This window comes from Pristiophorus japonicus, chromosome 1, assembly GCF_044704955.1.
Source record: "Pristiophorus japonicus isolate sPriJap1 chromosome 1, sPriJap1.hap1, whole genome shotgun sequence".
NCBI classification, from domain to species: Eukaryota; Metazoa; Chordata; class Chondrichthyes; family Pristiophoridae; genus Pristiophorus; species Pristiophorus japonicus.
In genome coordinates this window covers 222,087,723-222,112,988 of record NC_091977.1, presented here as the reverse complement: position 1 = coordinate 222,112,988, position 25,266 = coordinate 222,087,723, and the positions used below count along the sequence as shown (strand labels likewise).

Sequence of the window (25,266 nt, the reverse complement as noted above, 5' to 3'; positions counted from 1 at the left end):
GTCATCTGCAAATTTTGTTACACTACACTCTGTCCCCTCTTCCAGGTCATCTATGTATATTGTAAACAGTTGTAGTCCCAGCACCGATCCCTGTGGCACACCACTAACCACCGATTTCCAACCCGAAAAGGACCCATTTATCCCGACTCTCTGCTTTCTGTTAGCCAGCCAATTCTCTGTCCATGTAAATACATTTCCTCTGACTCCACGTACCTTTATCTTCTGCAGTAACCTTTTGTGTGGCACCTTATCGAATGCCTTTTGGAAATCTAAATATACCACATCCATCGGTACACCTCTATCCATCATGCTCGTTATATCCTCAAATAATTCCAGTAAATTAGTTAAACATGATTTCCCCTTCATGAATCGATGTTGCGTCTGCTTGATTGCATTATTCCTATCTAGATGTCCCGCTATTTCTTCCTTAATGATAGCTTCAAGCATTTTCCCCACTACAGACGTTAAACTAACCGGCCTATAGTTACCTGCCTTTTGTCTGCCCCCTTTTTTAAACAGAGGCGTTACATTAGCTGCTTTCCAATCCGCTGGTACCTCCCCAGAGTCCAGAGAATTTTGGTAGATTATAACGAATGCATCTGCTATAACTTCCGCCATCTCACTAATACCCTGGGATGCATTTCATCAGGACCAGGGGACTTATCTACCTTGCGTCCCATTAGCCTGTCCAGCACGACCCCCCTAGTGATAGTGTTTGTCTCAAGGTCCTCCCTTCCCACATTCCTGTGACCAGCAATTTTTGGCATGGTTTTTGTGTCTTCCACTGTGAAGACCGAAGCAAAATAATTGTTTACGGTCTGAGCCATTTCCACATTTCCCATTATTAAATTCCCCTTCTCATCTTCTAAGGGACCAACATTTACTTTAGACACTCTTTTCCGTTTTATGTATCGGTAACAGCTTTTACTATCTGTTTTTATGTTTTGCACAAGTTTACTTTCGTAATCTATCTTTCCTTTCTTTATTGATTTCTTAGTCATTCTTTGCTGTTGTTTAAAATTTTCCCAATCTTCTAGTTTCCCACTAACCTTGGCCACCTTATACGCATTGGTTTTTAATTTGATACTCTCCTTTATTTCCTTGGTTATCCATGGCTCGTTATCCCTTCTCTTACCGCCCTTCTTTTTCACTGGAATATATTTTTGTTGAGCACTATGAAAGAGCTCCTTAAAAGTCCTCCACTGTTCCGCAATTGTGCCACCGTTTAGTCTGTGTTTCCAGTCTAGTTTAGCCAACTCTGCCCTCATCCCACTGTAGTCCCCTTTGTTTAAGCATAGTACGCTCATTTGAGACACTACTTCCTCACCCTCAATCTGTATTACGAAGTCAACCATACTGTGATCACTCATTCCGAGAGGATCTTTTACTCGGAGATCGTTTATTATTCCTGTCTCATTACACAGGACCAGATCTAAGATCGCTTGCTCCCTTGTAGGTTCTGTAACATACTGTTCTAAGAAACAATCCCGTATGCATTCTATGAATTCCTCCTCAAGGCTACCCCGTGCGATTTGATTTGACCAATCGATATGTAAGTTAAAATCCCCCATGATTACTGCCGTTCCTTTTTCACATGCCTCCATTATTCCCTTGATTATTGCCCGCCCCACCGTGAAGTTATTATTTGGGGGCCTATAAACTACGCCCACCAGTGACTTTTTTCCCTTACTATCTCTAATCTCCACCCACAATGATTCAACATTTTGTTCATTAGAGCCAATATCGTTTCTCACAACTGCCCTGATATCTTCCTTTATTAACAGAGCTACCCCACCTCCTTTCCCTTCTTGTCTATCTTTCCAAATTGTCAGATACCCCTATATGTTTAATTCCCAGTCTTGGCCACCCTGCAACCACGTTTCTGTAATAGGCACCAAATCATACCCATTTGTAATGATTTGTGCCGTCAACTCATTTACTTTATTTCGAATGCTGCGTGCGTTTAGGTAGAGTGTTTTAATACTCGTTTTTAAACCATGATTTTTAGTTTTGACTTTAGTAAGCTTCTTGAACTGTGGTTAAAAGTTGCTTTTCCTCTATTTCAAGTTTTACATCAATAACAAAATATGTGATATATATTTTGTACTAAGTTTGAAAAGGAGGAAACTGAAGTAGATAAACAAATTTACTGTTCAAGCGGCTTTCCACAAGATAGGCAAGAGCTTGTTCAAGTTAATACATTACTCCAAAGAGTACAGTCTGAATTGTTGTGACCCCTAATGTCCTATCAGAAGGAACTGGACTGTATCCTCTTCCTGCCTCTTGCTTTACCACAGCTTAGAGACCAAAGACTGTTTAATGAAATGTATAACTGAGCAAGGAGTGGAATGGTACAGATTTTCTTTCTTTTGGTTCCTTTCTGTAGACAGTAGGGGTGTGGTAATCTTTTGGCATTTAGGGCACTGGGTAAGAACTGCTTAACTTGCTGATTTTCTCATTCTTCCAATTGACATTTCAAGGGTAAATATAAAGAGGTTGTCCAATACTTCAGTCTTCTTCAACATTCGTTTAAAGTATCCATAGATCATTTGATGTATTTTTGAGGACCTTGAAGTGGAGCAATACTTTTGGGGAAAGGAGAGCACGATTAATGGAGATTTCAAAACAATACTGCAGTGTAGAATAGCTTTAATTCCATTGGAGACACTTGTAAGGCAAACGTGTTACCGGATATCATTCTAGCTGATTTTAATTCACTAGATGTTGACACTGTTTGAATTAATTATATTTTAAAGGACTTACCATATCTTACAATTGAGCTTTGTCCTATTTTTTCTTGCTCACAGTAAAATGCATTTTTCTATAGGCGGACCCAATTCCCTATGATCTGAAATTTACGCTCTGTGAATGTGCCAGAGGTTAAACAATTACTTTTGGTCAGATATTTAGAATCAGGGGTTGAATGGGCTGCTCACCACGTACCTTCTGAAAAGCAGAAAACACTGCATCCTTCAAACGAAAGATTTGTAATAATACAGAAGCAAGGGAATAAAGCAGACTACCAGCAACACTGTGCGTCATTTACATATTACTTTAAAATAACAACGTTTCCGAAATGTAAGCTCTTTTTAGAATCTTTGAATTGAGTTTTTGATGAACTACACATGAACGGTCTGCGCAATACAGAGTCCTGTAGTAACTCAAAAAAGCAGCAGAATAGGGGTAAAATGGCCATATTTGTAACTCTTCATATAATGTTTTGCAAATCACAATGTTGATCAAATCACTGGGCAAAAAAACAAAAAGGGGGAGAAATTCGGGAGCGCCCCATTTGGGGCACTAACTGTTGAAATTTGAAAAAATTTGCACCAGGCGCTAATGTTTTTCAGCTTTTTAAAAAATTCGGTGTTTGCGCTCCAGGAAGGAAGTGCAGCGATAAATCAAGTGCTTCACTTGCTTCCTGGAGCACTAAAGGCCATAGGCCGGGCGGTAGTTGTACAATGCTGCACATTGGGCCATGCAGTGCTGCTGCATTCCGAGGCTCCTTCCCTCCCTTAACGAGGAAGGCCATCGCTGCAGGCTCTGCATTGGGACCGGTAAGCTGGTCCCTGATGGCAGCTACGATATGGCCCAATCAGCCGCATGCAGCAGAGTGCCGGGCTGATCGATCGCGGCCCAGGAGAATGTAAAATAATTAATAAAAAATAATTTGAGAAATTTCTGTACTTACCTCGGCAACCTCCCCGTTAACTCTCGCGCCCCCGCCCCGCAGGAAGCGCCAGGCCTCCCGATCAACGCCTCCTGCAGTTGTCAGTGTTTTCAACCGGCGATGCTACAGGGATCGGAACCGAAGTTTGGGTCCGGGGCACTAATAGGGCTATGCACATGGCAATGACTTCACGATCTCTGGGCGAAGGAGATCGGGGTGCAACATCTTACCACCGCCGCAAACCTCCCTCCAAGGTTTACGGGAGTTCTTCATCGCGCCGCGCCCGGTCGGTAAGCCGTTAGCACCCCATTAAAGGCCCCCAGAGGTGAAAATAGGAGGCGCTAATGAGGCCAATTTTTATACCAATGCATTCCAATGGATTGTGCTGTGCATCTGTAAAGCATGCACTCCCATGTTCCGCCACCAGGGAGCTCATCCCCTGAAGTCTAAGGGATCCCAACATCCCTTGGGAGCGCTATATATAAGCTGGCCCCTAAGGCCTGTTCCTCACTCTGAAGTGTCTTATTAAAGACTGAGGTCACTGTTACGTTAATCTACCTGTGTGCAGCCTCACCTGTGTTAGGAACACAATAACTGACGACGAGCATACGAATCCAACGCAAAGATGCAGCAAACTGTGGGCATCCTGAAGAAGTTCTCGGAGGGTGAGGACTGGGAAGCCTATGTCGAACGGCTAGACCAGTACTTTGTAGCCAACGAGCTGGACGGAGAGCGAAGCACTGCAAAAAGGAGAGCGGTCCTCCTCACAGTCTGCGGGGCACCGATCTACAGCCTCATGAAGAATCTTCTGGCTCCAGTGAAACCCACAGATAAGTCATATGAGGAGCTGTGTACACTGGTTCGGGAGCATCTTAACCCGAGGGAGAGCGTGCTGAATTTACCAATATCTCGCAAAGATTCCAGGTACCTTTCCCCTACAGAGGAGAAGAATCCCTTTCTGGGCTTTTAAAATGAGCTTAAAGGGGCAGACGAAGCCTGTGGGGGATAAAAGGGGATGCATTCATGGAGATCCCCCCCCAGTGTTTGGACTCATAGGAAAGGGAATTCAAAATGGACCTAAATTACAGAAGCTTGAGATCCCCTAAACATCTATGGGAAGGAGCATATCAATTTTAAGATTCTACAACATTTTGGCTGCAAAAAAAAAAGAGTTACCAAATACAGGAGGTGGGGCCAAATTCGTGTATTAAAGACCCCAGACTGTCTGGGGGAACTATTCACCCTCTAAGAGATAATCGAATTACCCAATCAAGCACAATGGAAATCATGGTCAAGAAACTGGACAATTCTAAAACAATGCAAAACCACTGATAGCACATTCTCACATCCTAATCGAGTTACTGCTGACAAAGGAGACATTTGAAAATCAGTGGACAGTACAGTTTAAACAGAGCCCAAGAGATTTGATGGGGGATAATGGAGCCTTTTTTTGGAATATATCTATTCCCCAGTTTTTACAAGAAAAGACCAGCAAGGAGCAGCACGCAGACTAGTAGAACACAGAAACTAGCAGAAGACAGGAGAGAAGCAGAGCACAGACTGGAACACAGACACAAGCAGCCGGAGCTGGGCTGTGAAGAAATGGAGCAGTGAAGGAAACTACTAGAACTCATCAAGAACTGACCGAGCACGAGGCCCACGAAACGGAAGGTTGTCAGCAACCAAATTGACAACCCGGGCCACCACAACCAGCGAAACGACCAACCAAAACCAACTCAGCAAAAACCGAAGAATCGACATTTATTTCCACTCTACAATCTACTTTGGAACGACCAACGGGTGAGAAATTACCAAAAGGGACTAACTAAACTATTCCTAATCAAAGAAAGTGGGTACTTACCCCATACATCCAAAACGCAACTTAGCACCCCAACTGAAGACTACGCAGTCCGAAGTCCTCTTCTCCGTCCGGGGTACGGCTCACCTAGAAGGCCAAGTGCAGCGAACCCCGAAACCGTGATTCACCGGCAACTGTCTAAAGGGATTGGTGAGCATAGCCCCTGAACCCTGAGAGCTATAACTTAGTTAGTTAGGGGAATTGGGAGGTGGGGGGGCTGGGATAACTTGTGTAAAGGTATCTGCATTCGCCTCTTTACCCCATTTAGAGTTTAAGCTGTATTCTTTTCCCCACAGACTGTAATTGGACAATTTATTCAATGTGTTGTACCCTTCAGTGTGTATTGGTCTGTGTGTGTTATTAAAGGTGTGCCTTTTTACTTCTTTTTAAACACAATAAAGCCATATCTGCTTCCTACCCTGAAACCGATTGTCTGTCCAAGTCTGTCACAGTCCCTTCATAATTCCAGTGTCTAGAACCAAGGGTGTGGGAGCGATTCGGAACCGCTCATATCAGGTCAGAAGGGAAAGCTGACCCCCTGCAAACCACCCCTTACACTGATCGGTATCGGTTCTACACGTGCCAGCGATCTGAAGGTCAGGAAGTGGCGAGCTACGTCGCCGAGTTAAGGCGACTTGCAGGACAGTGTGAGTTCGATGGCTACCTGGAGCAAATGCTCAGAGACTTTTTTGTACTGAGCATTGGCCACGAGACCATCCTACGAAAACTTTTGACTGCAGAGACACCGACCCTCAGTAAGACCATTGCGATAACACAGGCGTTTATGTCCACCAGTGATAACACCAAACAAATCTCTCAGCACACAAGTGCTAGCAATGTTCATAAATTAACTGGAACTGTGTTTGCGAGCAGAAATGTACAGGGCAGAACCCACGAGTCTGCAACTGCCAGCAAGCCTCAGGTGACCCAGATGACTCAGAGTCCCCAACAAAGGATGAATGCAAGGCAATTCACACCTTATTGGCGTTGTGGAGGCTTCCATTCAACCTATTCATGCCGCTTCAAAGGGTATGTTTGCAAGAGCTGTGGAACAATGGGGCACCTCCAACGAGCTTGCAAACGAGGTGCAAGCTCTGCAAAACATGCTAACCACCACGTGGCAGAGGAAGATCGGTCCATGGTGGATCAAAGCAATTTCAAGCCGAAAGAGGGGAGGCAGATGCTGAAGTACACAGGATGCACACATTTTCGACGAAATGTCCACCTATAATGCTAAACGTAAAATTGAATGGCTTACCCGTAGCCATGGAACTGGACACTGGCGCTAGCCAATCCATCATGAGTAAAAAGATGTTTGAGAGACTGTGGTGCAACAAGGCATTCAGACCAGTCCTGAGCCCCATCCACACAAAACTGAGAACGTACACCAAAGAGCTTATCACTGTCCTGGGCAGCGCCATGGTCAAGGTCACCTACGAGGGCACGGTGCACGAACTGCCACTCTGGATTGTCCTGGGCGATGGTCCCACACTGCTTGGAAGGAGCTGGCTGGGCAAAATCTGCTGAAACTGGGATGACATCCGAGCGCTATCACATGTCGATGAGGCCTCATGTACCCAGGTTCAGAACAAATTTCCTTCCCTTTTTGAGCCAGGCTTTGGAAACTTTTCCGGGGCGAAGGTGCGGATCCACTTGGTCCCAGAGGCGCGACCCATTCACCACAAGGCGTGAGCAGTACCTCACATGATGAGGGAGAGAGTGGAAATCGAGCTGGACAGGCTGCAACACGAGGGCATCATCACCCCAGTGGAATTCAACGAGTGGGCCAGCCTGATTGTTCCAGTACTCAAAAGTGATGGCACGGTTAGGATTTGCGGCGATTATAAAGTAACTATTAATCGTTTCTCGCGACAGGACCAATACCCACTACCTCAGGCAGACGACCTATTTGCGACACTGGCAAGAGGCAAGACGTTCACCAAGCTCGACCTGACTTCAGCCTACATGACGCAGGAACTGGAGGAGTCTTCGAAGGGCCTCGCCTACATCAACTCGCACAAGGAACTGTTCATCTACAACAGATGCCCGTTTGGAATTCGGTCGGCTGCAGCGATCTTCCAGAGAAACATGGAGAGCCTACTCAAGTCGGTACCACACACAGTGGTCTTTCAGGACGACATATTGGTCACAGGTCGGGACACTGTCGAGCACGTACAAAACCTGGAGGAGGTCCTCCAGCAACTGGATCACGTAGGGCTGCGGCTGAAGAGGTCGAAATTCGTCTTCATGGCAACAGAAGTGGAGTTTTTGGGGAGAAAGATCGCGGCGGACGGCATTCGGTCCACAGACGCCAAGACAGAGGCTATCAGGAACGCGCCCAGGCCACAGAATGTCATGGAGCTGCGGTCGTCCCTGGGACGACTCAACTATTTTGGTAACTGCCTACCGGGGTTAAGCACCCTTTTAGAGCCCCTACATGTGTTATTGCGCAAAGGTGAGAAGTGGGTATGGGGAAAAAAAACAAGTAATTGCTTTTGAGAAAGCCAGAAACATTTTATGCTCCAACAAGCTGCTTGTATCGTATAACCTGTATAAAAGACTTGTGCTAGCATGTGACGCTTCGTCGTACGGAGTCGGGTGTGTATTACTACAAGCTAACGTTGCGGGGAAGTTGCAATCTGTCGCCTGTGCTTCCAGGAGCTTATCTAAGGCCGAGAGGGTCTACAGCATAATTGAGAAAAAGGCATTAGCGTGTGTGTTCGGGGTAAAGAAAATGCATCACTACCTGTTTGGCCTCAAATTTGAGCTGTAAACCGATCACAAGCCCCTCACATCCCTGTTCACTGAAAACAAGGGGATAAATACTAATGCCTCAGCCCGCATACAAAGGTGGGCACTCGCGCTATCAGCGTATAACTATACCATCCGCCACAGGCCAGGCACTGAGAACTGTGCGGATGCTCTCAGTCGGCTACCATTGCCCACCACGGGGGTGGAAATAGCGCAGCCTGCAAACTTGTTGATGGTGACGCAGCCCGCAGACTTGTTGATGGTCATGGAAGCGTTGAAAATGATAAATCACCTGTCATGGTCCGCCAGATTAGGACAAGGACCAGCCAAGATCCTCTGCTGTCCCTAGTAAAAAACTGTGTACTGCATGGGAGCTGGGCCAGCATCCCCGTAGAAATGCTAGAGCCAATCAAGCCGTTCCAGCGGCGAAAGGACGAACTGTCCATTCAGGCAGACTGCCTGTTGTGGGGTAACCACGTAATGCTACCCAAAAAGGGCAGGGAGATGTTCATCTCGGATCTCCACAGCACACACCCGGGTATAGTAATGATGAAAGCGATAGCCAGATCCCACGTGTGGTGGCCCGTTATCGACTCTGACTTAGAGTCCTGTGTATGGCAATGCAGCGTATGTGCTCAGTTGAGCAACGCGCCCAGAGAGGCACCACTAAGTTTGTGGTCCTGGCCCTCCAGACCATGGTTAAGGATCCATGTTGACTTTGCGGGCCCGTTTCTCGGTAAAATGTTCCTGGTGGTGGTGGATGCTTTTTCAAAATGGATTGAATGTGAAATAATGTCGGGAAACACCGCCACCGCCACCATTGAAAGCCTGAGGGCCATGTTTGCCACCCACGGCCTGCCTGACATACTGGTCAGTGACAACGGGCCATGTTTCACCAGTGCCGAATTTAAAGAATTCATGACCCGCAATGGGATCAAACATGTCACCTTGGCCTCGCTTAAACCAGCCTCCAATGGATCAAACAGAGCCTTAAACGAGTCACAGAAGGCTCACTCCAAACCCGCCTGTCCCGAGTACTGCTCAGCTACCGCACAAGACCCCACTCGCTCACAGGGGTGCCCCCGGCTGAGCTACTCATGAAAAGGACACTTAAAACCAGACTCTCGCTGGTTCACCCCAACCTGCATGATCAGGTAGAGAGCAGGCGGCAGCAACTAAATGTAAACGATGGTCGCGCCACTGTGTCACGGGAAATTGATCTGAATAACCCTGTGTATGTGCTAAACTATGGACATGGTCCCAAGTGGATCGCTGGCACGGTGATAGCTAAAGAAGAGAATAGGGTGTTTGTAGTCAAACTAGATAATGGACAAATTTGCCGAAAGCACCTGGACCAAACCAGGTTGCAGTTCACAGACTGTCCTGAACAACCCACAGCAGACACTACATTTTTCGAGCCCACAACACACACCCAAATGATCAACGATACCACGCCAGACCAGGAAATCGAACCCATCACGTCCAACAGCCCAACAAGGCCAGGCTCACCTAGCAGCCCTGCAGGGGCAACAACATACTGCCCAGCGAGGGCACAGCCAACACACCAGAACAGACATTTGTACGGAGGCGGTCCACCAGGGAAAGAAAGGCTCCCGACCGCCTCACCTTGTAAATAGTTTTCACTTTGACTTTTGCGGGGGGGGGCGGGGGAGTGATGTTGTGTATCTGTAAAGCATGCACTCCCATGTTCCGCCACCAGGGAGCTCATCCCCTGAAATCCCAAGGGATCCCAGCATCCCTTTGGAGCACTGTATATAAGCTGGCCCCTAAGGCCTGTTCCTCACTCTGGAGTGTCTTATTAAAGATTGAGGTCACTGTTACTTTAACCTCCCAGTATACAGCCTCATCTGTATTAGGAACACAATAGATTGCCCAAACATTCTAAACAGAAAAAAGAACTCCAGAACATGAAATATATCATATGATAAGACTACTGGTAATTAGGTTTACAGAGTGCCTTCCCAAGTTGCTTGATATTTTACTTAAGCAACGTTCCCCAGATGTTCTTGCCTGGTGCAGGAATATGTGCAATCATTGCATCTTGTACATTATCCTCCACGATAATCCAGTAAAATGTAATGGTCCGGAATTTGCGGTCTGGATGACGACGAACTAGCAGCATTTGCCGTCATTCCACTTTTGAAACTGACCGTAACTTCGGTATTTGGCCCATGTGCAGACACATGTGGAAATTCCGAAGTTGCAGTCTGTCAGTGACTGCTCCGAAATTGACTGCGTGTGCCGCCCTGCCTCTCTTTCCCCCCCCCACAACCCCACCCCGTGTAATCTCGTAAATGATGACGAAAAATTCAATTCCGCAGTAAGTATGCTGTTAAATTCCCCACTAAAGGCTAGACCCAAAGGGATTAGGTGTAACTGGAGTTTTAATAGTGTATTGACTGCTAAATAAATGTTAAGGGCCTGGAAAGCTAATCTTAATTTTGTATAGTGTGAGATTTGTCCATTTTAATTAAAAAATGAATTGTTTAAGAAACGTTTCAAAAAAAGTTTTATTTTTTTTTAATGTTTGTTCATCTTTATTTCAAGTGTGCCTTTCCCCACGCAAGAATCCCAATATTTCTTTTGCTTTCTCTAACTATTTAAAAAGTTAGAATTTTAAAGGGTTACTCACTTCCTTGTTCGCTGTCTGTGCGAATTCTGTTTTTTGATTGGCTGCTTAAACAGCTGTTGACGTCACAGCAGTTCAAACAAGGGGATCCCCTTTAAGTTCTGTTGAATTAAACTGAAGGTTAGAAAACCCCAAAGTTCTCGACGCAGAGATTGCAAAATCGTACTTCGGGGCCAACAGTGAACGCCTTCGCTTCGCTGCTGATCGCAAATTCTGGTCCATTGTGCTGTCTTATATCTCGACTATTTTTGTTGGCTGCTGTGAATTTATACAATTTTCTGGTTTGCTTGGAAATGTAAGGGGATAGTTATCTAGAGCATAACTTCTCTTTCCTTTCCTCCAACCAACCACAGAGAGCCAACGGCTCCAACAGGACCTTCAGAAGGTCGAACAACTAGAAAGCAAGATCAATGCTGAACTGAGTTCCTTAAAGGAAAAGATCCAGCAGATAACAGATGCGCTAGAAACCTATAGTGACTTGGATGGACTAAAGGCTGCTGGAGAAGAGAAAAAAAAGGTAACGGCAATGGAAATCATTCACAATGGGTTAACTGGATGTGTTTTCGCACTGAATGGGCATGTGTTCTGTAACCAGTTTTTTTTTAAAGAGTATATATTTGGGGTACTTAAAATTCCACGAGACAAGCGGGAACATGGGTTGCAGAAATAACCCTTTTTATCTCTAACTCACGCTCCCATCTAATGAAGCTCCAAGCTGGGACTGGAGCCTTGCAAAATTACAGGCTCAATTTTTCCCAGTGATCTGAACCATCTTTTTGGCACGTGCTGCTTTTTTGGGGCCTAAATTTAAAATATCCAAGTTTCCCCAAAGAATGCGCTAATGTAACTCAGTTAGTTACGATATTTTTAGGGGTTTTTTTGCGTCGTAGCCTGATGTTTGCGCCAGTTTTTCATTTATTCAAGTTTGGCCAACTTACATTTCTCCTAGGACAGTGTATGTGACCACTCCCAAAACATGTCTAGTCACTTAAGAAAAACCAGCGCACATCAAAAAATCGGCGCAGAAAGACACCATTGTTTTTAAGTGAAATTTTGGAGGGAGTCAAGATCACTTTAAATATGTATCCGGAAGCTTAATTTTTTTCAAACTTCACATGCAGAAAATGGAAGTTTAATGCAATTTTTAAATTTTGGATTTTTTGATCCAAGTGCCACACCACGATCGAACGTCTCCAAACCGGGCTCGAGGGTCGAAATGTCGGCTGGCAGAATCAGTCCCTCGCCCGGACACTGGCTTGGCTTCAAAAGAAGCCCGGGGGAGCTGGCGTGTGTGGAAGTTGAACTGAAGGGATGAGAACCCTTACACTATGCAGCAGCATCAAATGAAGCCCGGGGTGGAGGGGGGTTGTTTGCTGAGCCCCTGCATCCGGGCGAGGGAGTGATTCTACTGGCCGACCCTCGAGCCTCGTAAGGAGACGTTCGGTCAGTGGTGTGGCACTTTGATCAAAAAATCCCAAATTTAAAAAAAATCTAAAATGAAAGAATTGCATTAGACTTTGTTGCCCCAAATGTCCTCATTTGAATGCCTAGCTTCCCGTTCTAAGCAAGCCTATTGCGCATACCCAGACCTGGGTGTGGTCCATACTAAGGCGTCTACCTTGAGGAGAGAGACAACAAAGAAGCTTGTCCTGCTGTTTTGAGCTTCTTGCAAAGGTGTAACTTAATCATGGGGGCAATACTGACAATGCCATACTTCGTGCAAGCCTTCTGCCTGATGGTGCTGCGGAGGAGCCAATTGATTCGCCGTCATCGCATGAGGAACCTCAGAGCAAGTAGGATGATGGGCAGGAGGCCTTACTCACGTCGGGTATATCGAGACAGGCGTTCATACCTGCACCTGAGTCATGCAGACTGTGTGAAAATGCGTTTCCACGAAGAAGTTGTAACCGAGATCTGTGAGTTAGTAAAAGCAGACCTGCAATCTTGAAGCATCAGGAGGACTGCTTTGCCAGTTGAAGTGAAGGTCACCACTGTACTTTCAGTCTATGCCTCTGGATCGTTCCAAGCCACAACTGGGGATGTGTGCGCCATTTCTCAACATGCAACACATATCTGCATTCGGCATTTGACTGCTGCACTATATGCCCGGATGAATGACTACATAAGGTTCCCCCATTACCGCCCAGGCAATGCGTGAAAGGGCTGTGGGCTTCTCCAGGATTGCTGGCTTCCCAAAGATACCCACATTGCCTTGCGAGCACCTTTGGATGATTCCAAGTTGTAAAGGAACAGAAAAGACTTCCACTCCGTTAATGTGCAGCTTGTGTGTGACAACATGCATCGCATCATGTCAGTTGATACAAGAGACCCTGGGAACACCCATGATCTGTTCATCCTATGCGAGAGCACTATATCTGCTATGTTTCAGCAGCAGGCAGAAGGGCAGAGTTGGCTCATGAGGCCCCTACGCGTAACCCGGACGGAAGCTGACCGGAAATACAACATGTCGCACATTGCAACGCGCAGCATAATGGAGAGGACCATTGGCATCTTAAAACAACGTTTCTGATGCCTGGACCATTCTGGAGGCTACATGCAATACTCTCCTGAGATTGTCAGTCAGTTCACTGTTGTGTGCTGCATGCTGCATAGCTTAGCTATAATGAGGCTGCAGCAGCAGATAGTGGAAGATCCACCTGAGGTGAGAGTGGCTGATAATGAGGAGGAAGATGCAGAGGACGAGGACGAGGAAGCCGTGCAAATACCTGAATCCGGAGCTTGACGGTGGAGGAGGGCAGGCCTTCGTGTCCCTTTAACGATTGCTTGAGCTTTGCGCCAGCAGCTCATCCGTGAACGCTTTGTTGCCTGAAGGCTCAGCGGCAACTATTCCAAATAGACCTTGTTTACTGTTTAGACCTGTTCCGTAATGTTGTGTTGTGTTAATGGAACAAATAATGGAAATGATTCTTCTTTACTTCAAAAAGTTGTGTTAATAATGGAACAAATAATGGAAATGATTCAGTTATAATTTAAAATATATTTTATTCAAAAGTTTAAAAAACACTTGTTTGTAATTAACTTCACTTTTCAATAAAAATATTCTTGTATCAAACTTTAAAGTTTTCAGTTAAGATCTCTTACAAACTTTAAGATCACTTACAAACTTTTAAACTTGTAAATTTACAAAACTTACAAAAAACTTCTAATTTGAAAACAGTTACAACAGTAACAACAATAATAATAACAACAATAGCAGCAGCAAAGAAAGGCTGCACCCATCTCTCCTCCACCTTATTCTAAGACCGCCTGCTGCGCTTGGTCTTGTTGACTCCATCCCTGCCCGCAGGCAGTGGCACAGCCTTTCTCGGGTTGGTACCAAGCTTATTCTTTCAAACATTTTGTATAATGCGCACTTCTTGATGGGGGGAGGGGTGCGGGGGCAGGTGGTAATGTGGAAGGCCCGGCTTGGGCCTCTTCAGAGACTGGTCTGGGGATTGGAGGGGGGGTGGCAGTTTATTCTGTCAATGGGCGCGGGGTCTGGGCGTGTTCCCTTATTGCGGCAGCTAACTCCGACATTCCCTCCCGCATGTGCCCTGATAGTGTCACAACTACCTCCAACATTCCCTCCCTCATGTTTTCCAACAGTATTTCAACTACCTACAGCATTCCCTCCCTCATGTTCACTAACAGCAAATCAGCCACCTGCGACATTCCCTCCCTCGTGTACCCGGACAGTGTTCCCATTTCTCATGAGAGTGCTGTTACTTCTCCTGACAGTCCTGATACCTCACCACCCACCCCACTGATGATGTCCAGGAGTGATCGTGTAAGGTCAGTGCTCTCCGCTCTCATTGCCATCATCTGAACCACATCTGTTAGATCCTGCACCTCAGGAGAGTGCTGTCGAGCTCTCCTTCCCCTCCTCACCCTGGGTGTGGCTCGCTGCATCCCACTGGGACCCACAGCTTAGGACAGTGGGGCCCTGGGTGTGCTTTGCTGCATCCCACTGGGACCCACAGCCTCGGACGGTAGGGCCCTGTGTATGCTTCGCTGCACCCCACTGGAATCCCCAGCCTCGAACTGTGAGAAACCATTGAATGTCCCATCAACACTCGTACCACTCAGGAAAGGGCCTGGCACCTCAATGGGCGGCACCTGCACCTCCTCCAGAGTGAGTACAATAGTGGGGGCTTCATCCATCACCTCAACCTCACCCCCATGCTCTTGGTCTGTAATGTAAGATTGGAAGATCTCTTCAGGCTCGTCCACATCTGATTCTTAATCTGCATCGGCTTCAGCCTCGTCGGTGTTGGCCTCAAGTTCTGCAAAATATAACAGAACAGACAAATAGTGAGCAGCATAGGACGGGGTAGGATGGCATGAGTGGGCTCACACAGTGCAGGCAGCAGGCTCATTTGAAGGACCACGATGAATGATAGCACATTGCATCAACTGAAGTGTAGCTGACGGAGACATCCCCATGAACCGAAGCATGGCTAGCCCGCACAGTATTTAACATTTCGCAAAGCCAGACTGTAGAATTTGCAGGACATTCCCTCTCCCTCGAGTGTGGGCCCAGCTTGTGCAGTGTTGGTTGCTTTTCTCCAGACAGGACCCACCAAAGCAGTGACCCTCTCTTCCAATGATGTCAGTGGGTACAGATTTGCCGGGCTCCTGCTGTTCGAGTTCTTTCCCTTTTGTTGTGTGCCACCTTCCTCTGCAAAGCTGAAAATATACCTTTTTAGAGAGGGTCTCTTTCTGCTGGGTGGGACATATACAGATGTCACATTTACGATTGCAATTCCATTCAATAAATGAAAATATTACTTACACTAACTACTTGACTAAGGTCCTGCCACTTCTTTTTGCACTGGCTTCCAGACCTCGGGGTGGTCACCATTACACAGTAATCTTCTGCAAGTTGGTTCCAGCCTTTCTTCATTTCTTTTGGTGAAACTTTTATGTGACCTCTGCTGGTGTTCAGCTCATGCCATCTGGCCTCAATTACAGTAACCACTTCACCCTGTGAGAAATTCTTGGTCCTTGAGCCGCATTGCATATTATATTATAGCTCTGATTTTTCCACTGAGAATTAAAGTTCTCACACACAGCTAGCTCTTTAAAAATGGCTGAATGGAGACCGGGAGTTGTACTGGGCATGCGCCCATAGCAATCACATCAAAAACTTCCTTTTTTTTTCGCGCATATGCAGAAGAGGGTGCATCATTTTTTTTGTGCAGACATTAGGCTGCAATCTCCCCACCACCCCCCTCCCCCCCGCCAAAGCTAAAGGACAGGCTGCGCGGCAGCAAATTCAAAAAATAGAATGGGGAAACTTGCTAATTTTTTTTGACTAATCGGGGCCCAAAAAAACGGGCTTGCAGTACACCAAAAAATGGCATTGGGGAAAATTGAGCCCTACGCATTTATTGCTACTAGTGCCACGTGCTAGTCAGAGTAGGAATCGCAGGATAGCTCAGATAAATGCGTGGCTTGAGGAGTGATGCAGAAAGGAAGGATTCAAATTCCTGGGACATTGAAACCGGTTCTGGGGGAGGTGAGACCAGCACAAACCGGACGGTCTGCACCTGGGCAGGACTGGAACCAATGTCCTAGGGGGGAGTGTTTGCTCGTGCTGTTGGGGAGGGGTTAAACTAATATGGCAGGGGGATGGGAACCTATGCAGGGAGACAGAGGGAAGTAGAATGAGGGCTGAAGCAAAAGATAGAAAGAAGGAAAGTAAAAGTGGAGGGCAGAGAAAGCCAAGGCAAAAATCAAAAAGGGCCACATTACAGCAAAATTCTAAAGGGGCAAAATGTGTTAAAAAGACAAGCCTGAAGGCTCTGCCTCAATGCGAGGAGTATTCGTAGGCAGGCAACAATTAACGACTATGTTATAATTGGCATCATGGAGACATGGCTCCAGAGTGACCAAGGCTGGGAACTCAACATCCAGAGGTATTCAACATTCAGGAAGGATAGACAGAAAGGAAAAGGAGGTGGGGTAGCTGGTTAAAGAGGAAATTAACGCAATAATAAGGAAGGACATTAGCGTGGAGGATGTGGAATCTGTATGGGTGGAGCTGCGGAATACCGAAGGGCAAAAAACGCTAGTGGGAGTTATGTACAGACCACCAAACAGTAGTACTGAAGTTGGGGACAGCATCAAACAAGAAATTAGGGATGCGTGCAATAAAGGTACAGCAGTTATCATGGGCAACTTTAATCTACATATAGATTGGGCTAACCAAACTGGTAGCAATACGGTGGAGGAGGATTTCCTGGAGTGTATTAGGGATGGTTTTCCAGACCAATATGGCGAGGAACCAACTAGAGGACTGGCCATCCTCGACTGGGTGATGTGTAATGAGAAAGGACTAATTAGTGATCTTGTTGTGCGAGGCCCTTTGGGGAAGAATGACCATAATATGGTAGAATTCTTTATTAAGATGCAGTTAATTCAGAGACTATGGTCCTGAACTTGAGCAAAGGTAACTTCGATGGTATGAGTCGTGAATTCGCTAGATTAGATTGGCGAATGATACTTCAGGGGTTGACAGTGGATAGGCAATGGCAAACATTTAAAGATCACATGGATGAACTTCAACAATTATACATCCCTGTCAGGAGTAAAAATAAAACGGCGAAGGTGGCTCAACCGTGGCTAACAAAGGAAATTAGGGATAGTGTTAAATCCAAGGAAGAGGCATATAAATTGGCCAGAAAACGCAACAAACCTGAGGACTGGGAGAAATTTAGAATCCAGCAGAGGAGGACAAAGGGGAATTAGGAAGGGGAAAATAGAGTATGAGAGGAAGCTTGCTGGGAACATAAAAACTGACTGCAAAAGCTTCTATAGATATGTGAAGAGGAAAAGATTAGTGAAGACAAACGTAGGTCCTTTGCAGTCAGATTCAGGTGAATTTATAACGGGGAACAAAGAAATGGCAGACCAGTTGAACAAATACTTTGGTTCTGTCTTCACGAAGGAAGACACAAATAACCTTCCAGAAATACTAGGGGACCGAGGGTCTAGTGAGAAAGAGGAACTGAAGGAAATCCTTATTAGGTGGGAAATTGTGTTGGGGAAATTGATGTGATTGAAGGCGGATAAATCCCCAGGGCCTGATTGTCTGCATCCCAGAGTACCTAAGGAACTGGTCCTAGAAATAGTGAATGCATTGGTGATTATTTTCCAACAGTCTATCGACTCTGGATCAGTTCCTATGGACTGGAGGGTAGCTAATGTTACACCACTTTTTAAAAAAGGAGGGAAAGAAAACGGGTAATTATAGACCGGTTAGCCTGACATCAGTAGTGGGGAAAATTTTGGAATCAATTATTAAAGTGAAATAGCAGTGCATTTGGAAGCAGTGACAGGATCAGTCCAAGTCAGCATGGATTTTTGAAAGGGAAATCATGCTTGATAAATCTTGTAGAATCTTTTGAGGATGTAACTAGTAGAGTGGACAAGGGAGAACCAGTGGATGTGGTGTATTTGGACTTTCAAAAGGCTTTTGACAAGGTCCCACACAAGAGATTGGTGTACAAAATTAAAGCACATGGTATTGGGGGTAATGTACTGACGTGGATAGCGAACTGGTTGGCAGACAGGAAGCAGAGAGTCGGGATAAACGGGTCCTTTTCAGAATGGCAGGCAGTGACTAGTGGGGTGTCGCAGGGTTCAGTGCTGGGACCCCAGTTATTTACAGTAAACATCAATGATTTGGATGAAGGAATTGAGTGTAATATCTCCAAGTTTGCAGATGACACTAAGCTGGATGGTGGTGTGAGCTGTGAGGAGAATGCTAAGAGGCTGCAGGGTGACTTGGACACGTTAGGTGAGTGGGCAGATGCAGTATAATGTGGATAAATGTGAGGTTATCCACTTTGGTGGCAAAAACACGAAGGCAGAATATTATCTGAATGGCGGCAGATTAGGAAAAGGGGAGGTGCAACGAGACCTGGGTGTCATGGTACATCAGTCATTGAAAGTTGGCATGCAAGTACAGCAGTTGGTGAAGACGGCAAATGGTATGCCTTCATAGCTAGGTGTTTTGAGTATAGGAGCAGGGAGGTCTTACTGCAGTTGTACAGGTTCTTGGTGAAGCCTCACCTGGAATATTGTGTTCAGTTTTGGTCTCCTAATCTGAGGAAGGACGTTCTTGCTATTGAGGGAGTGCAGGGAAGGTTCACTAGACTGATTCCCGGGATGGCAGGACTGACATATGAGGAGAGACTGGATCGACTGGGCCTGTATTCACTGGAGTTTAGAAGGATGAGAGGGGATGTCATAGAAACATATAAAATTCTGATGGGACTGGACAGGTTAGATGCAGGAAGAATGTTCCCGATGTTGGGGAAGTCCAGAACAAGGGGACACAGTCTTAAGGATAAGGGGTAAGCCATTTAGGACTGAGCTGAGGAGAAACTTCTTCACTCAGAGAATTGTTAACCTGTGGAATTCTGTACCGCAGGGAGTTGTTGATGCCAGTTCGTTGGATATATTCAAGGGGGAGTTAGATACGACCCTTACGGCTAAAGGGATCAAGAGGTATGGAGAGAAAGCAGGAAAGGGTTACTGAGGTGAATGATCAGCCATGATCTTATTGAATGGTGGTGCAGGCTCGAAGGGCTGAATGGCATACTCCTGCACCTATTTTCTATGTCAACTAAGTGAAATGGTCTTTGTTAATGCTCTGCTGCTTTTCACCTTTCCACTGCTGCTTTCATTCTTCTGATCCTTCTTTCTATGCCAACGAAACAACTTGTTATTCTGGGTGCAATTAAAAATGTTATGTCTCACTCTTTCCCTTTTATCAGATCTGGGATTACATCTTTGTGCAAGCATGCCTGTAATGCTACTGCATCATAAACATTCTGTCCTGTCACATCTGTAACTTCTGTAAATCACTGTAAGAAGTTTGAAAGCACAGTTTTATTGAAAAGAATCATCAAACATGTCCTGTCCTGTTAATGGCTACTCCTTCTGTCTCTTTGCAAAACCATTTATTTTTGGCTAACTTATCTGCATCAAATGTAATCATAATGATCTTGGTAAAGAGCCTCATTTCATTGCCTCATACTGTTAGACCATTATGATCAACATCAAATAAATCCTATCTTGTCTGTCACGTCATCTGTTTTCTGGACTTTAATAAGATTGCTAGTCCTAATCTCAAATGATCTCACACCTTGAAAGCTCTGGCCTGATCCATAATCAGTGGTATTTTCAACATGGTCATTCTGAGAGTGATCGTTTTGCTTATGTTATGCAACTCTGCTCTTGAACATTTTATTGATTTGCCAGGAATGATGAACATACAATTTTCATTCCATCTGTTACCCAGAAACTGCAGGAGGAAAAGGTGACACTGACAAAATGCAGAAACATCTTTAAGAAGGTTATGCAGCAGATTTCAAAGGAGTACGATACTCTGAAGCTTCAGCTGCAGGAGAATGAGACCCATTCACAGGTGGGAGTATTTTTAACTGTCGCAGACTACTGAACATCGTGATGCATAGATGCATTGTAAACAACTTGTTCTGACTAGAAAGGTTTGCAGTTTAACTTGCAGATCTGGTGACTATTTTACATTTTTACTTAGTTTAGGTGGTGTCTTTTGATAAAACAAAAACAAAAATGTGTTTTTGGTCAACACATCATTTTCACTACACATGTGGTTTTCAAACATTTCTGTGATGGGGTTCCCTGCAAATGTTGACACACTCCTTGCAAATATTGTTTCCAATAGACAGTGTCAGCAATCCAAAAGAAAATAACCTTTGTCATTGCCAAAAATATTTATTAGTCATACAGCAATTAAAATAATGTGCTAGTAAGTCTAACAAACACAGAACAATGCAAAATTCTGCTGACAGGCAGAAATTTGATGATCAAGCAGACCCCTTAGGGTTAGGAAACCAAGGTTAAAAATGTCTGCATTGCATTGATCAGTATCCAAATATCTGTCATCTAGCGATTTGAAACGGAGAAGAATTTCATACACAACTTTTGAGTGCATGGTACTATTTTTCAATGGGTAATATATCCAAATTAAATTGCCATCAATTGTACTAAAGGGCTAACAGCGGACCTCCTATATTAGAGACTACTTAGTTTGTAGGCAGTAAATAAGGTATGTCAGCTTATGTATTACATTTATCCTTGGCTGATCTATACCAAGTGATCAGTCTGAAATTTCTCCTCTTCAGGTTCCCATATTGAATTTTACAATAGAGTTAGGTCAGAAAATGGTTCATTCATCCCAAGTACTTCTGTTGTAAATGCCAAAGAATCCAATTTAAAAGTTCAGCTTACAATAAATTCACCTTTTATGCAAGTTGCATAAAATCAGTAGCTACTGTTGAGCATTTCAACATTCTCCCATATATTTTACTTAAATATACTACTACATTACATCATTTGTTAAGGAACACTCACACAAGTTAGCGGTAGGAACATCCACCAAATGCACAGCTGTTTTGTCAGAATTTTCTGGTTTATATATAATTATATTTCATGGTGCACGCCTATGGGAGCTCACATATAGGAATCTATTATGCCATTGATTCTCAAAGGAAACTCCTTCATGAGGTTTATTCATATCTTTGGCCAATTGGAGCAATGCATCTCATGGTAAGGATTCCCTCATTTGATGACTGTATGTTAGACAGGCACATGTCAAGCACTTGTATTGAGCAAATTCGTCAATGTTTGAGAAAAGCCAGATCTACCCATTAGCTACAAACTGTTCATTTTTGCCTGGCTGTAAATTTCTTGCAAGACGGCCCAGCTAGAAATCATATCTGCAGGCCTATTATGAAGAACCTCTTCACTTTGCTTGGCCATCAATCACAACAAAGGAATAGGACAAGATAAAGATTAGTCACTTTAGGCACTTTTTTTCCTGGTCAGCAAAACATTATCCTCTATTCAACCTTGACTAGCCTTGGTATTCCTTAGTTCCAGTCACTAATTGGAACCAGATGCTAACTATGAAATATACTATTTCCACAGTACTACCTTTTAAGTACCTATATATCTTATCATTAACTCTTTGATTTCCCAGAGCTAACAGTAATATTGAAAACTGCATTTTAAGAACGCCTTTAGGCATTTAATTTTTTCTACACTATTCTGTGGTGGTAACTGTTCAATGCGATATGACTTTTACCACTGCGGGCAGACTTTCTCTTTGCTGGATCTTGTCTGTAGGTCAGCCTTCAGAAAATGGTACAACTAAACGACGACGTCCCTGCTGAAGTGGAGAGAATGAAAGCAGGTCTCTTCAGACATTACCCCAAGAAGTTGTGCCTGGGTCAGATAACATAGTCCCTGGGCTGACAGTGGATAGGCAACAAATTGAGTTCGAAGCAGACCTGTCTTTTCTCCCTCCACTGGAACTCCTCTCCCACCCTCCAAATCCAAGATAGCTGTTGGCAAGCATACTTGTTGCTGAGGTTGACAACTTACAGCTGTTGCTGCAGTTGTGTGCCACAGTCCTGGGGTGCTGAAAAAAGCCAGCAAACAACCACAAAAATATTACCCTCACAATAATGCAGTAATTTCATTATGGCAACTCCCAAAAAGCAGAACAAAATCCAACTTGCAAAAATTGCGCAGCCTTATCTTTAAGGATTCAGTTCTGCAGCTGACAGCATAATGGAGGTCAACCCGGGTCCGAAATTCAGGGTCCGAATGAGGCCCGTTACCGCTGTTTGCGGCGGCCATGCGGCGGAATTGAGTGGCCGCCACGTTGAAGTCGATGGGCTGCCCCGACCCAAATTCAGCTCGGTGATTTTTCGGCCAGTCCCCACTTCCGCCTCGCTGCTGCCGACAGCCACAAGCGAGACATCAAAGCACTCACCGCTGATCTCCCATACCTCCAGAACACTCCGACTCAAATATAACTTGAAAAATTGCCGAACAGTGCCCCCGACAGCTTTTTCTGTCGGTGCACCTTATCCTGTGTGTGCGCAGCCCGGCGGCCCTTCAAGGGGAGGGCGCACTGCCACAGGCGCTATATGTTTATTTTTGCCGGCCGACTTCCCGATCGGCCAGCCAATTATTGCCCCAGGTTCGGCTGGGTCGCCAACAGGCAACCTAGCACCCCCTCTTGGCTGCCAGACCACTGGCCCGGCCGAAACCCTCCCTGGTGGCCCAATGGCCAAAGCTAAAAATTCCCCGATTCTCTCACCTTTAATGAAAGGAGAGCGTGGTGACGCACATGCGCAGTGACATCACCACCGCAGCGGCGGAGACTCGATCCTACCCCATCTTCCGCCTCTCAGCAGGAATTGCCGCCGCACTTCCGCCTCCATTATGACCGACTTCCAGTCCGACTTTAGAAAAAAATTCAAAGTCCAGAAAATCGATCGGAAGGCCGACTCATCGTTCCCGGCGGTAAAACCAGGTAAAAAAAATCATAGGTGCGCGCCAGCTTTCTGTCGTGCCTGAATTTCAGCCCCCTCCTCCCATGTTAAATGGACGCTCAGTGAAAGACAAGTTGCAAGCAGCTGACCACAGGAAATTTGTCATGAGACCAATTTTGCTAAATTTCAATAATGTGGGGGGCAGTAATGAACCCCGCAGATGTTTAAAGTACAGCTTCTAAAAGTGAAAACTCTTCCTCTCCTGAGGAATTGGGATATTCAGTGCCATCTGTACTCGTGTGCTGCAAGTGGAAGGCTGCACCCTGATCACATCAGAGAATTGACCCTAAATTGGACCCTGGGATCCTGTTACTTTTTTTCTGCTTACTTCACCAAATGCTATCGTGCAGCCTTTTGAATGCTTAGCATGTATAAAGGCTGCAACTTGCATCTGAAGTTTCTAGCACACTAAAATCTTAATGGGGCTTCACCCAGCAAGTCGTCCCAACACACTCAAAATGCATGATGCATGTTCATTTACTGACACATGGGATGTGCTGCAGATTGTGCATGTGTGTCGCTGTATGCATTCCTTAAACTTACAACTTGTCAAGATAAATGAATGACATCAATGATCCTTGTGCTTTGGCAAATCCTGCAGAACTGTAAAATTGAGCATCTATGTGATGCTTCTGTTGCTCGTCAATGAAAAAGGAGATGAAACTGGCGGACCTGCTCTACACTGCATCAGTAACATTTTTGATGCATCTTCAGGCAGCAAATTGGCCAAGACCTGGAAGGAGCTGATGACAGAATAGTTGATGGTGAAGCTGACCTTGACTATCATTGGCAGTACCATCCCTGTGGTGAAAGCTGGTGGCTGGGATCCTTGCAGCAGGTGGATCAGCTCTCCAACTATCTTCCAACTGAAGTCCAGATCTTGCCGTAGCAGTTCCCCCTCAGTCATTGTCATGTAGCTGTGCTAGGCATGCTGATAACAGCTGGCATGACAATAGGTATGGCATTCTGTCTCTGGTTATCTCCCTGGCATATCGCCTTTGATATTCTCCATCCCCTTGCTTAAAGTCCTATCATGGGGCACTTTGAAACTAACCCTGTATCTTGCATTCAAATGGAGGGTTAAAAAAAATGACATAGTACCTTTTTAAGGGATCCCTCCCAGCTGCCAATAACCTTGCTGGTCTTTAATATTCTGTGTGAGAATGAGCAACACCAGTGGGAAATCAGGTAGGGGAAGTTACAGAGTGGACATTTCTGGCAGAGAACTGGAGAGTTTGCAAACTTGCTTTTTTCTGGCCCCAGCAAGCTCAAATTATGCTTTTTAGTCTACTGTTTGTGAAGCATTAGATTTATCTTCTAGGAAATAAACATCAACATGATAACCACTTGAGCTTCCTGTTAGCATTATGAATTATGAAGGGTAGCCATTGTTAGTCCAGTTGTCCCATAATCTTCACACTGCAGCTTATAGTTCTTGTAGATAATTGACACTAACAGGAAGTTAGGCTGTGGATGCAAGGAAATTTTGTGTGTGTGTGTGTACATGTATATGTGTGTCAATGACGATAAGTAAGCTATATCACACACACAAATGTTTTCCCATTTGCGGAGAGAAAAGACCGACTCAACACCTTGCATCTATTTATTCAGATTGCCTTATCACAAGCTGTCAAAATTCCACTGTGGTGTTAGTATTCATTAATAAAATCAGTTTTTTGTTGTCTGAAGTATGTTATTGTGTTCTTGTTCACAGTTTATATTTGATAAAAAAAACAAAATATACTTTTACAATGGTGCCCAAACTGAGCAGTAGGCAAGATCCATATCTCATTAACTTGAATGAACAAGCTATTGTGTAACTGTTTTCTCTTTCTTGTAAATAATAGAGGTTGGTTGATTCCTGGATTTTCAAGCACACAACAAAACAGCTGGACTTTGTGTAAATAACTTGCATTACCCTTGCTTCCCGTCTCTCACCCAC

At 45.0% G+C, this 25,266-nt stretch overlaps 1 protein-coding gene across 2 annotated transcripts in view; it reads left to right on the top strand.

The window, feature by feature from the left end:
* Window positions 1-25,266, top strand: part of ift74 (intraflagellar transport 74) — a 176,758-nt gene that overhangs the window by 139,659 nt on the left and 11,833 nt on the right. The window contains exons 16-18 of one of the 2 annotated variants that reach the window (XM_070886720.1): window positions 11,283-11,446; window positions 20,240-20,365; window positions 23,926-25,008. In XM_070886720.1, the coding sequence (XP_070742821.1) occupies window positions 11,283-11,446; window positions 20,240-20,365; window positions 23,926-23,973 (338 nt within the window). In that variant the 3' untranslated portion in view covers window positions 23,974-25,008. Of the gene's footprint in view, window positions 1-11,282; window positions 11,447-20,239; window positions 20,366-23,925; window positions 25,009-25,266 lie in introns of those variants that run through there. The other variant, XM_070886712.1, reaches the window with a different exon arrangement.